General features: G+C 46.2%; 2 protein-coding genes across 5 annotated transcripts in view; one reads left to right on the top strand and one right to left on the bottom strand.

Moving 5' to 3' along the window:
• AIMP2 (aminoacyl tRNA synthetase complex-interacting multifunctional protein 2) overlaps positions 1-6,832 on the bottom strand; it is an 8,267-nt gene extending 1,435 nt beyond the window's left edge. Inside the window, exons 1-3 of one of the 2 annotated variants that reach the window (XM_010845754.1) lie at positions 6,707-6,832; positions 2,019-2,225; positions 12-190 (exon numbers count right to left, since the gene is read on the bottom strand). In XM_010845754.1, coding sequence (XP_010844056.1) covers positions 12-190; positions 2,019-2,225; positions 6,707-6,721 — 401 coding nt within the window. In that variant the 5' untranslated portion in view covers positions 6,722-6,832. Of the gene's footprint in view, positions 1-11; positions 191-2,018; positions 2,226-6,586 lie in introns of both variants that reach the window. The other variant, XM_010845753.1, reaches the window with a different exon arrangement.
• A 135-nt stretch (positions 6,833-6,967) lies between these two features.
• Positions 6,968-13,499, top strand: part of PMS2 (PMS2 postmeiotic segregation increased 2 (S. cerevisiae)) — a 23,803-nt gene continuing 17,271 nt past the window's right edge. For all 3 annotated transcript variants that reach the window (XM_010845755.1, XM_010845756.1, XM_010845757.1), the window contains exons 1-5: positions 6,968-7,072; positions 9,156-9,295; positions 9,999-10,085; positions 10,270-10,372; positions 11,581-11,764. In XM_010845755.1, the coding sequence (XP_010844057.1) occupies positions 6,978-7,072; positions 9,156-9,295; positions 9,999-10,085; positions 10,270-10,372; positions 11,581-11,764 (609 nt within the window). In that variant the 5' untranslated portion in view covers positions 6,968-6,977. The remainder of the gene's footprint in view (positions 7,073-9,155; positions 9,296-9,998; positions 10,086-10,269; positions 10,373-11,580; positions 11,765-13,499) is intronic.

The following is a 13,499-nucleotide window of genomic DNA, read 5'->3' as shown; positions in this document are numbered from 1 at the left end:
GGGGCTGCTGCCTCGTCTGCTCGCCGAAGCACTGGAGGAGGTTGGCCGGCACGCTCCGGACGGCCGAGTGCGTGTGCACCGAGGACAGGACCTTGTAGTGGTCGCACAGCAGCCGGTGCAGCACGAGCAGGGAGAGGGGTGGCGAGGCGGGGTTCGCATTGATCACAATGTCCTTCAGCGCCCCGTGGTCCTGGGGAGCGGCAGACCGCCACGGGGAAGGGACACCCCCCACCGATGTGAGTCAGAACCTGACCAGGCTTAGTTCGCCAAGTGTCAGCTCCTGGAAGGCGCCACCATCACCCCAGCCTCAGCTGAGGCAGGAGGGGGCCCCTGCGGCTCTCAGCTTGGTGAGAACCGGGGAGAGCAGCGACTCGAGTCCCTCCAGCCCCACTGGATGCTTCCACAAGCAAGTGACTTTACCGTCAAGTCAGTACAACACGGTGGGAAGGACCCTTCTGTTTTTCCCCAAGTTAAAAAAAAATTACACATGCAATTACTCCTTTTACTAAACTGAACGCTCAACAGTATATAGTTTCTACAGCAATTTGGTTTACATGCCAATGAGGAACCCCTTGGGGCTTCTCAGGTGGCTTAGCAGTAAAGAATCCACCTGCCCATGCAGGAGACTCAAGAGACATGGGTTCGACCCCTGGGTTGGAAAGATCCCCCGGAGTATGAAATGGCAAATCGCTCCAGTATTCTTGCCTGGGAAACTTCACAGACAGAGGAGCCTGGTGGGCTACAGTCCATGGGCCACAGAGTTGGACGTGACCGAGTGACTGAGCACAGCACAGAAGAGCCCTGAGGAAAAGGGTCTTGGCTAAGGGAGACTGTGAATTAAAGTGCAGGAATGCACCGCCTTTCTGTTTTCTAAATTTAACTACAGGTGATTTACGACGCGCACTGCCCTTTTAGATGCAGACTCATTTCTGTACTTCCACACTTCACAACGAATGAACTCGTGACACAGCAGAGGCCACACGGCTTGGCTTTCTGTCCACAGCCCTGCTACAATCTGGCCTCTGGTCTGGTCTGGCCAGGCCACTCCTGACTGATGCTCTTCACGTGGACCTAGGCTGGATGCTCTCCATTTCTCCAAATGTATCGTGTTACCTGAGCCTGCCTTCTGCAGTATCAAAATTCATCTGAAGCACCGTGAGCTCGAGGAGGCCCCTCTGGCCCTGGGACACCTGACACGGTTGTGCTCACTGATTTATCCCCTACGCAGACTGGCTCCCGGGGGACTGGCTGGGCGGGGTCTCAGGCAAACAGGAACTGGGTGACGAAGGGACACGTGACTGCAGAGGGACGCGTGTTTTCAAAAATAGCTCTGGGCCAGACTGCAGCACTGCCTCACTTGTTAGGCTTTTGAGCAGGACCATTTCTACCGTCAGTTCTAGGGGTGGTGCTAGTGGGGATTCTTGGGGCAAACACTTTTGTACCCACTTGTTAACAAGATGTTCTTTTTCTGCTAACTGAATTGTTCCCTATATCAGCTGCAGCAATTGAATTTTAATAGAGCAAATGGATTTAAGCAAAATATGTCTGAGGTATGAGACAGTGTCTTGCTTTCGGCAACAAACTACAGAAGGTTTGGGGAGATATCTGTACCTGGGCAGCCAAAGCTCTGAAATTCAGGCCCTTCCCGAGGAACAAAGGTTGACTTGGAACCTCAGAGAAGCACGAGACACCCAACAGCTGCTTCCCCAGGGCTCAGAGGCTGCTCGGAGCTGCCACGAGTGGCAGGAAGAAGGGACTCCCGGTTCCCTCCTCTGCCTAAAGGTCCTCCCAGTCTCTGCATCGAGAACTGCAGAGCTGCATTAGCGCTTGCCTGGCTTCACTCAAAGCTCATGCATCTGTTCCGCGCAGGTACAATCAGAAGAGGAAAAAAGAATGTGCTTTGTGTACCATCTTTGAAAACGTGGAAACCCGGGCTTCAGTCACACTAGCACGATCTTCCAGCACCCACCACCACCACCCAGCGCTGTAATGTTCTTCAGCTTCCTGAATGAACTTACCTGTCCGAGCATGGCGTTTAAGTCCACGGTGCTGGTTGACAGAGCAGCCGGCTCGTCAGCCTGGATTATGTTGGTTACATCCAAGTCCGCATCTGGTGTCTGAATCATCTTGGACAGACCATCGACCGCAGCTTTCAACTCGTACAGACGTTTTAAAATATCGTCTTGGTGGGACTCAAGAGCTTGAAGAGATGGGTCTGAGGCTTCCTAAACAGACCAACATTAGAACATTCATTTCCTCTCACGGCAAAGCACTTTGTTTAAACTTGGCTACTTGCCTTCTACTTAGTTCCATGAATTCATCAAACTTCCTGCCTTTCAAAAGACATCCAAATGAAGTAGCAGGATCATCTCATTTTCCTCAGTCCCATAGGTCCTGAAATCAATCCCCAAATGCTATAAAACAAACAACGCTGTGACTGAAAACCACTTTGAAATTGTAAGGCTCCTACTTCAGGCACTTAAGTCTTTAAAAACAGAGAATGAGAAAAAAAACAAACACACACAGATTGTTCCTTCTATCAAACTAGTTCAAAATACTTTACGTAAATGAACAGAATAAAGACGGGGGTGGCAATAAGAATGTGATCAATAATTTATACTAATGGAAGGAAAATGGGGGCACACACAACTTAAATGTCTTTAGGTTTGGAAGTATATCCAGGGTGGGCAGGGTGGTGGTGGTAGTGTGTGTGTGTGTCAGTGCATGATCTGTGCCCCAAATCATTTTTGCGGCAGTACTGGCATTCCCTTATCTTAGAATTATCTAGAACTTCTTCACTGCTGAAATGTATAACTTCATAAACAGGAAATACTCACATCCTTCATTCACTGAATCTCTGCATCTTTCTTGCCTGTTGGAGGACTGGTATACCTTAAGTAACTAGTAATATTTGCTGAGGTCTTCCCTGGTGGCTCAGATGGTAAAGAATCTGCCTGCAGTGCAGGAGACCTGCGTTCAACCCCTGGGTTGGGAAGATCCCCTGGAGAAGGGAATGGAAACCCACTCCAGTATTCTTGCCTGGAGAATCCCCATGGACAGAGCCTGGCAGGCTACATACAGTCCATGGGGTCGCAAAGAGTTGGACTAACACAATATTTGCTGAGAAATAAATCTCTACATACTTATTTAAAAAGCAATAGTGAGAAGCCTCCCAGTAGTAACAATATGCAGCGTATTTCTAGATTCTCAAGCTCTCACAAAAGATAACTCATTTGAGTCGAGAACAAAGGACCCCTTAAACATGAGTTATGATGCTCATAATTAGACAGAAAGGTCATCAAGGCAATGACCTTGAGTCTATAGAAATATGGGCTCACTGTACAACGTGAGTGTGGTAAGAGCGCCTGCTCACATTTCTGTGCTGGTGACTTTAAGGAACACTGAGTTCCTCCCCTCGTTGCTCATAACTGCCCTCCTCGAAGATCCAATTCATCACCAGCTGCTGTCCATTTTCCGGAATCTAGTGGCTCATAAGCTGCCTCCATGGTCACTGCCTGAGTCCAAGACACCACTTTCCTTCCACCTGGCACCCTTCTGATCCATCCCTCCTGCCCATTCCCAGGATGGTGGCCAGAAAGCAAAACAACCTCTTAGGCTAAAAAGCAGAGTCCTTAACCTGGCTTGATAAAGAGCTTGTACGATTGGTCCTCTGGCTGCTTCCTCTCCCTTCATTCTCCCCCTCTCTTTGCAAACAGGCCACACAGGCCTTTGGGTCTTCAAATGCAGGGCCCCACCTGGCCCAGGGCTTCTCCTCACGGAGTTCCCTCTGTAATACCCGCCCCCAGCTCTCAGCTGGTTAATGCCTATCTACCCTACGGCTGGATCTCCACGCTCTCAGCTTCCTCGCCTGCTGCTCTTGTTTAAGATCACATAGCAGAGAAATGCAAGATGACTGCGGTTTGGGTGGAATAAAGAAGAATAAAGAGTTCAGTGTGCCAAGTACATAATGGGGTGCTGACCGGAAATAAGTCTGTACGTGAGGTATGTGACCGGTGAGGCCACCACCTGTGTGGCATCCTCAGGTTACACGATATTAGTCCTCCTGAGTAGTACTTCCAGTCCTGTAATCCAGCCTGTGTGTGTGCGTTGTCTGTGCTCAGCTTCGCTCATTTCTACACATGGCAATAGCGCCCCGGCCCGACCAGGGGCGGAATACCTACTGTATTCAAAACCCATCAACACTCACTGAAGACTGGACCCAGTACTACATGTGGAACGTGACCTGTGATCAAGAGTCCAGCATAGCTTCATCTGAGGAACCTGAGATCTGCCTCTTTTTTTTTTTTTTAAAGCCTTGCTGTGCGGCATTTGGGATCTCAGTTTCCCAACCAGGGACTGCACCTGTACCCACTGCTAATATTAGGAGGGCAGCGTCTTAACCATCGGACCCCAGAAGTCTCAAAGCTACCACTCTTTCCAACGCTGGCCTGTTGTTTTGTTTGCTCAGGCTAGACTGTGACTTGGCGTGTTGTGTTTATCCATTTGTGTTATCTACATGTATTTAGAAGTCGTTTATTCTTGTGTCGCTCTCATTTCCCCTGGAGATGCTGCTGCTGCTGCTAAGTCGCTTCAGTCGTGTCCGACTCTGTGCGACCCCATAGACGGCAGCCCACAAGGCTCCCCCATCCCTGGGATTCTCCAGGCAAGAACACTGGAGTGGGATGCCATTTCCTTCTCCAACGCATGAAAGTGAAAAGTGAAAGTGAAGTCGCTCAGTCATGTCTGACTCTTAGTGACCCCATGGACTGCAGCCCACCAGGCTCCTCCGTCCATGGGATTTTCCAAGCAAGAGTACTGGAGTGGGGTGCTATTGCTGGAGATGCTAGGTTTCTAATTATCTATCCACATTGCTATCATCTGCTAGGTTATTATCTTCTAGGTTGCAAGTTCACAGTTAAATGCCCAAAGGAAGTCAGGCAGCAGCCTTTAAAAAAAGAAAAAAAAAAAGGACTTGGTCTCAAGAGAGATGTGATGCTCCCCACTCTGGGGTTTCCTTTTCGGTTCCATGAGTCTGTCCAGTTGAGAGGCACTGGACCGTATGTCTCCATGGGGATCGCTGGGTAAAGAAACACTGGACCATGCCTGCATTGTTGCCTTAGCTCTGCAGTAAGACAACACTTGTGTTATTTGCTTTCAAACTAAACTAACCACCTCCCTTACAGTCGAGGTAGAAAACTCTTTGGACAAAGGATGACAGGGAAAACGAGTCACAGAAGTTCTCTATTCACTCGTCTGAGTCAGAATGGACTGAAAGTTTCGCCTGCAGGGAAATTAAGATGTGTTTGCAATTTATAAAAACGTCAAAGCTGAGCAGTTATTTTGTAAAGGAGGCAAAGTCAAAATGCCCAATAAACATGAAAAGGCGGTGAACTGATTTGGAGGTCTGGGAGATCTAAACTAAACTATAAGGATGTCTCTGTACTCCCACCAGCTTTGGGGAGGGTGCCAGCACCAGAAATTCACATACGTCCAAAATTAAAAAATAAATACAAGGGAATTCCCTGGCAGGCCAGTGATTAAGACTCGGCACTTCTATTTCAGGGGGCAAAGGTTCGAATCTGGTTGGGGAACTAAGAACCCCTGTGCTGCAGCAGCAGCCAAATATTTCTTAAAAGCAATTTAAAAAATAGATAAAATGAATCTCTAAAAAAAAAAAGTTCACCTACACTACAGGTGACAGCATAAACTGGGATGACCGCTTTGAAAAGCAACCTAGTCCAGCTGAATATAGACCAGCCCACTGAGCCAGCAATCCCATGTCCGTGGTATATACTCTATGTCTGCTCTTGTCCAAGAATATTCACTGCAGAACTGTTCATAACGGCCTAAAATAGAAAACCAGCAGACGCCCGTGGGCAGTGGATGGATAAAGACGTGGCGGCACAAGTTACGCCAAGGAGCAGTAAACCAGAGGATGAAAGCGAAGCTTTCTCATGCAGCAAAGCGATTCTTCCAATCACGTTCAGAAGGGGCAGCCAGACACCGCAGGGCACGCACTGCAGGCTCCCACTGACACCAAGACCCCACTGTCCAGGGACGCACACTCAGGGGACAAAGAGAGAAACGCAGGACACAATTACCGCGCAGGAGTTTTAAGTGGGGGCGCTGACTTGTTACCCTGAATGGGTGACCCTGGCATTCGCGTTACGATTACTTAGAACTCGCCACTGATGTATTCCTCACTTTTCTATGGGTAGAATTTGGTAAAAAAAAAGTCTAAGCAGTCTTAAGCGGAGGAAAAAAAATGGGATAGATGTTCCAATGGGTAAAAGTTATGGTCACTCGGAGGCCGGCGGGCGCGTGAGGCTGGGGTGGGGAATAGGCGATTGGGTCTGGTCGCCTCAAGTCGCACGGTCCCGACCTGGGGCGAACCGCGGACCCTAGACCCGGAACTCCGCAGACCAGCGTGGTAGCGCCTGCGCACTGAACAGGAGGGCGGCGGCTCGGCGCCGCGGTGGAACCAGGGCGCCTGCGCACTGGACAGGCAAGGCGGTGGGACCGGGGCCTTGGCGCCTGCGCACTGAAATGGTGGGTGGGGGGCGGGGCAAGGGCCGTGCGTTCCTACCTGCACGTGGTCGGCGGACGGCGCCGGGCTCCCAGTCCTGCCATGCACGTTGGGGAGCCGGTACATGCAGGTGGGAAGCTCTACGCGGAGAGATCCGCTGCCCTCGTGATAGGGCTTTACCTGGTACATCGGCATCCTGGGAAGCAAAGGAGGGAAGATGGCAGATGAGAGACACGAACGCTCACAAACCGTCCAAGTCTACGACAGTCTGCTGCCACCTCCTTTCCGGCTGCGGGCTTTCGGGAAAGCGCAGTTCCTGTGCTCTAATTGGTCTCTGCTCTCTCGACGTCATGGACTCGACCTTTGACACCACCAATCAGCGAGAAGAAGCTGTGGGAAGCGTTCCCGGCCTTATCCGGAAGTGGGCAGGGCACTGTGTGGGAAGCAGCCAATGGGCGGCCGGGCGCTCGCGGGATTGCGGCGCGAACAGCTCCGAGTCCCGCCTCAGGCTCTGTCTGCATCCATGGAGCGAGCTGACGGGCCGAGGTGAGCCGAGCTTGCAGCGTTCTCTTGCGGTCGCCCTGGCTAAGGCCCACGGCGTTCCAGGCGTCTGGAACGGAAGGGAAAGTGACCACGGCGCAGACCGAGCCGGCAAGGAGACCCCGGAGCGGGCTCCTCAGTGCGCCCCACACCCGCCGCCCTGTGGGTTCACTTTGAGGTCGGGGTCCGTGGGGAATTCGGCCCCCTGTCCGGACGCTGCCACTCATCCTCGGACCTGAACCGGGAGCTTGAAATCCCAGTAGACGGAATTCTTTTCCTTGTTACCTGGTTGCGCGGGCTCTTTTTAAATTGAGGGTTGTTTTAGGGGTGGCTTAAGACACATGCAAATTTGCATAGCTGCACAGTTTTAAAGGACGCAGTGCTTCTGTGTGTCCTTGAGTACACGCTTACCCGCTGAGACACCGAATTCGGGGTTAGCAGATCTTCGGGTAGCCTTGCTGCACAGTTGTCATATTCGTGATCCCAAATTCTCTGTGTTTGTTTAAATGTTGTATCTCCACCAAATGTCAAAGCTGGGCCAGGATGTCCTGCCAAATCAACTAATTTTTAGAGGTACTTTTTTCCGTTTTATGTGGTCTCGTCTGCAGTTTTTACATTTAAGACAAACGAGTAGAATTTTTTGCAAGGTAAAATGAAGAGGAAGGATTTTTTTTTTGGAACAAGGGTTTACCGAGGATATGGGCTTCCCTGATGGCTCAGTTGCTAAAGAAGCTGCCTGCAATGCAGGAGACCCGGGTTTGATTCCTGGGTCCGGGAGATCCCCCCTGGAGAAGGGATAGACTACCCACTCCAGTATTCTTGGGCGTCCTTGGTGGGTCAGCGGTTAAAGAATCCGCCTGCAATGCGGGAGACCTGGGTTCGATTCCTGTGTCAGGAAGATCCCCTGGAGAAGGGAAAGGTGTACCTCCAGTATTCTGGCTTGGAGAATTCCATGGACTGTGTAGTCCATGGGGTTGCAAAGAGTTGGACACAACTGAGTGACTTTCACTTTCACCGAGGATATACTGTGTCCAGGTGACAAGTAGTCGTAAAAAAAAAATCTGCCTGCCAGTGTAGGAGGCCTAAGAGATGTGGGTTTGATCCCTGGGTGAGGAGGATCCCCTGTGGGAGGAAATGGCAACCCAATATTTGTGCCTGGGTAATTCCTGGAGAGAGGAGCCTGGAGGGCTTCAGCCCATGGGGTCTCAAAGAGTGAGACATGACAGTACACACCAGACAGTGCGGTGCTAGTGAGTTCTTGAAAAAGGAAAATTATTTGACCAGTTTTGTGGTAACTCTGGTGGTATCATGGGGGATTAATTTAAGTAGAGAGAAAACAGAGACAAACCCTTTGGAAAATTCTGAAAGGAGGTACAGTCAGGACTTTGAGGGCCTTTGCCGAGACAGAAGCTGGCAGCCTGGATTCAGAGTGGGGATTTTTTTGGGGTGGGGGCTCCCTTTGGTCTTCATTGTGGCAGACAGGATCTTTTGTTGAGCATACAGACTCTCTAGTTATAGCTCTCAGGCTTAGGTGCTCTTTGGGATGTGGGATCTTAGTTCCCCAACCAGGAATTGAACCTATGTCCCCTATTGCAAGGTGGATACTTAACTGCTGGACCACCAGGGAAGCCCCTGGAGTGGGTATTTGAAGGCAATGATAGGAAATCCAACTGGTACCTGATTTCTGAGATGGTTTTGATTTTGACATGAACACTGGATTTCCCAGCAAACTTTTGATTTTTCAAATTGTGGGGAAATGTTACTTTCAGTTTTCAAGAAAGAAGGTCCTATTGTAAGTGTTTATTGACCCATAGCTTGAGTGGGACGTGTGTCTCCCCCATGTAGATCCCAGTATAATTAGATTTTAAATATCTATTTTACTTGACGTATCCATTCAGAAGATTTTTGACAGGTTTAAGGATTATAGACCAACATTTATATTTATGAACATAATTATTGGATATATTAATGTAATGGATGGATTAGACCTGTTAACTGTTAACAGAGATGAATTGTTTCCCACAGTTCAAACCAGGATGAAAATACGTAATTGCCTACTTGCTTTGTCTCTTGTAACTGGTTTTTTTAGTTCAGAACTTGCTAAGGCCATCAAACCTATCGATCGGAAGTCAGTCCATCAGATTTGCTCTGGGCAAGTGGTACTTGGTCTAAGCACTGCTGTGAAGGAGTTGGTAGAAAATAGTGTGGATGCCGGCGCAACTAGTATTGGTAAGTTTGGCAGAGTTTTAAACCACAAGAAATAATCAGGTTATGCTATTTTATTCAAGAAACAGTAAGATGATCATTGATATGCTGTGAAGTTATTATTTAAGCTTAAAAAATAAGATTGTAGCAAGACAATCACTGACATGCTGAGAAATTGTTATTTTTTTAAACATAAATTTAGCACCTATTATGTGCCTAGTACTTGGCTAGGTAGTAATCATAATAATAGCAGTTAACTTTTATTGTGTTCTTACTATGTGCCAGGCAGGCATTGTGCTAAGAACTGTGTAGGTAACATTTAGTCTGCAGAGTAATCGTATGAGATTGGGAGTAACTATTGCAATAATTATCTCCATTTTACAAAAGAGGAAATTGAGGCACAAGGAATTTGCCTTTTTTGAGCTTTAGCTAGTAAATGTGACCCCTGGGAGTCTGATTCCAGAACCTGTTCTCTTGAAGGCTGTGTTAAAATTATCGTCTTGAAGGAAAGAGAAAAGAAAAAAAAAAAAACACGAAACTGCTTTATCTGGGCTAGTAAATAGGCAAGAGGGACTTTAAAGAATAAAATACACAAGATGACAGTAGTGTATTTAAATAAATATGGTTAGGACTCAAAGTTGCATTTTGTAAGTTATAACTATTGTCTTTCACTCTAAAGTCTTTTCATGTCGATCAATTTAAGAAGTCAGTACTTTAACCTTTTTAGATCTCAGGCTTAAAGACTATGGAGTGGAGCTCATCGAAGTTTCAGACAACGGATGTGGGGTAGAAGAAGAAAATTTTGAAGGCTTAAGTAAGTGGTATTTTGCTAATCCTATTTTAAAATATTTGGGCCCAATATTTGAGAACTTGGGGTAACACTGTCTTAGGAAACACAAAAGCAGCTTTTAAAACCAGTCACTTGGGTGGGTACCCTGTGTGTTCATGGCTCTGTCATTTGCAATATCTTGGACTTAGACTCTTCACCTCTCTCTCAGCTCTGAAACATCACACTTCGAAGATTCAGGAGTTTGCAGACCTCACTCAGGTTGAAACTTTTGGCTTTCGAGGGGAAGCTCTGAGCTCACTCTGTGCACTGAGGTGATGCAATGTTTTTATCCTCTAACTTTACCCCTTCTAAAAATCTCTCTGAAAATTGAGAAGTCTGATTAGAATAATTTTTTTTACACTTTTCCATATGAATATTCTCAACTTCTAGCTTCTCTGTTCTGTTTTATTGTACTGTCAACCTACGTGGTAATATTTATGAAATGTAAGCAATGAATGAATGAAATGAAGCAAATAGTATATAATATTATAAAACAATTGTTATCCTTATTAAAGCAGAAACTTCTCAATTTAAAAGTAACATAGCTAGGCTTCCCTGATAGCTCAGTTGGTAAAGAATCCCGCCTGCAATGCAGGAGACCCCGGTTCAATTCCTGGGTGGGGAAGATCCACTGGAGAAGGGGTAGGCTACCCACTCCAGTACTCTTGGGCTTCCCTTTTGGCTCAGCTGGTAAAGAATCCTCCTGCAATGCAGGAGACCAGGGATCGATCCCTGGGTTGGGAAGATCCCCTGGAGAAGGGATAGGCTACCCACTCCAGTATTCTGGCCTGGAGAATTCCACGGACTGTATAGTCCATGGGGTCGCAAAGAGTCGGACACGACTGAGCGACTGTCACATAGGGACTTCCTTGGTGGTCCAGTGGTTGGGACTGGGTTCCATTCCTGGTCAGGGAACTAGATCTCACATCACTCAACTAAATATCCCACCTGCTGCAATGAAAGATCAAAGATGCCGAATGCTGCAACTGTGACCTGGTGATGCCAAATAAATAAATTAATTAATTTTTTAAAAAGTAACATATAGATAAATATAGATGCCATGTACTATTGATTTTAACTTATTTTGATGTTGAGGAAAAAATGTGCTAAACACTTATTTAACTGCACAACATCTTCTAAGATTTTGTTAGAGTGGTAATATGATAGCTAAACAGAGAAATAAATCTCTATTGTTGAATTCAAACGTTTTAAGATCTTTTATTTTGCAGTTTAACCAAAGCAAGTTATCAAGGCTTTTATCAAAATGAAATAGTTACAGAACTCTCTCACTATCTACTGGGGCCCAAGCTTTAGATTTTATGACAATTCCTCACCCCTTTAATCTCTCTTGATGATCTCAGAAGGATCAGCATCTTTTTAGGAGAATTTTGAGAGAACGGAAGTGAGAAAACGAGCACGTGACATCTAGCACCTGGGCGTCTTTAGCTGACCGTGCTGTGCTGGCTTTTGTTTCTTACAGCGATGTGACTATTTCTACCTGCCACACGTCTGTGAAGGTTGGGACTCGATTAGTGTTTGATCACAATGGAAAAATTCTCCAGAAAACCCCCTACCCACGACCCAGGGGGACGACGGTCAGCGTGCAGCAGCTATTTTATACGCTTCCTGTGCGCCATAAGGAGTTTCAAAGGAATATTAAGAAGGTGCGGTAAGGGACCTCCCTGGTGGTCCAGGGGCTGGGTTGCCATGCCCCCAGTGCCTGGGGGGTGGGAGCGCCCAGGCTTGACCCTGCTCAGGGAGCTAGATCCCACATGCTGCAGCTAAGAGATCACACACTGCAGCTGAAAGAGCCTGCATGCCACATTGAAGATCCCGCATGCTGTAACTAAGACCCAGAGCAGCAAAAAAAAAAAGTACGATAAATCTAGAATCCTGACTTGCGAGAATCTGGAGAGTGTGGTGACCAGACGTAGTTCAAGATCAATCAGGTTGGTTTGCATGACTGTTCATTCTCTTCCTTTAATTTTTTAATATTTGGAGAGGTGCTTAGCTCATCTCTTCGCCTAAAAGACCCAACTTTCGGATGATTTATCCTTTTCTTTTCTTAAAAAGAATCATCAGATTGTGTTTAGAAGGTTTTCTAGTATGGGAAATGAGTCTTTTAAGACGATTTTTTGATCCTCTCTGTATTTTTCAAGAAGATAATTTTTCTTGGTTCCCTGAAAAGTGAATCAGTGTAACTTTTATGAATTGGAATGAAAATGAAATAGCTGCATATTATATAATTGTTGTGTTTAAAAAGCAGTTAGAAATTGTCTATATATGTATATATGTGTGTATGTAAATATGTATATATGTAATTACATGTATGTAAGTTGTTGTTTAGTTGCTAAGTTGTATCTGACTCTTTGGTGACCCCATGGACTGTAGCCTGCCAGGCTTCTCTGTCCATGGAATTTTCCAGGCAAGAATACTGGAGTGGGGTTGCCATTTCCTTTTCCGTGGATGTATATATATATATATATATAGTATGGACGGAGGAGCCTGGTAGGCTGCAGTCTGTGAGGTCGCTGAGTTGGACACGACTGAGCGACTTCACTTTCACTTTTCACTTTCATGCACTGGAGAAGGAAATGGCAACCCACTCCAGTGTTCTTGCCTGGAGAATCTCAGGGACGGGGGAGCCTGGTGGGCTGCCATCTATGGGGTCACACAGAGTTGGACACGACTGAAGCGACTTAGCAGCAGCAGTAGCAGTCATGTATATATGATTACAGTTTTGTAAAAACAAAGCAACTGGCCTAAATCAGCATAGAAAAAAGGACTGGGAGAGTAGATGCATGAATGCTACCAGTGGTTTTTCTTGGATCTACTCTCACTTTTGCTATCTTCCCTGAGCCTTTCTCTTTTGTATCTATGTTTTTTATAATCCAAAAAATTACTTAAACATATGCTGCTTAGAACTTTCTTTACCTCTAAAGCAATTTGTGCTAGTTAAAAACTTTATAAAGTTTTGCAAAGTATAGAAAAACTTTAAAAATGTTTTTTTTAATTAAAAAATTAAACATTTTTTGTACAGAGAAAACTTTTATTATTATTTTGTATTGTAAGGTAAACACATCTGTGCCTCAAAAACATAGGCACAAGAGAACTTGTACTTGCCAGAGACGACCATGGTTAATAGCTTGGTTTGTCTTTCCAGTCTCCTAGTTTCATGTATTCATAAACCCTTAGAAAAGTTTTCAAGATAAATATTAATATTAGGAAATCAAGTGATACAGAATATGAAACATTTAAATCACATGGAATTGTGTGTGGCAGAAAGTTGGTGCTGTTTCTGCTTGTCTCCCAGACTTTGCTTTGTATTCCTTAGACTTTAAATGCATATGTGTATATACAATCTTTCTACATATGTTTCTTTCTTTTTTTTTTTTTTTT

The sequence above is a fragment of the Bison bison genome, unplaced genomic scaffold (assembly GCF_000754665.1).
Source record: "Bison bison bison isolate TAMUID 2011002044 unplaced genomic scaffold, Bison_UMD1.0 scf7180017864223, whole genome shotgun sequence".
Classification (NCBI taxonomy): Eukaryota; Metazoa; Chordata; class Mammalia; order Artiodactyla; family Bovidae; genus Bison; species Bison bison.
This window is presented reverse-complemented; position numbering and strand designations above follow the sequence as displayed.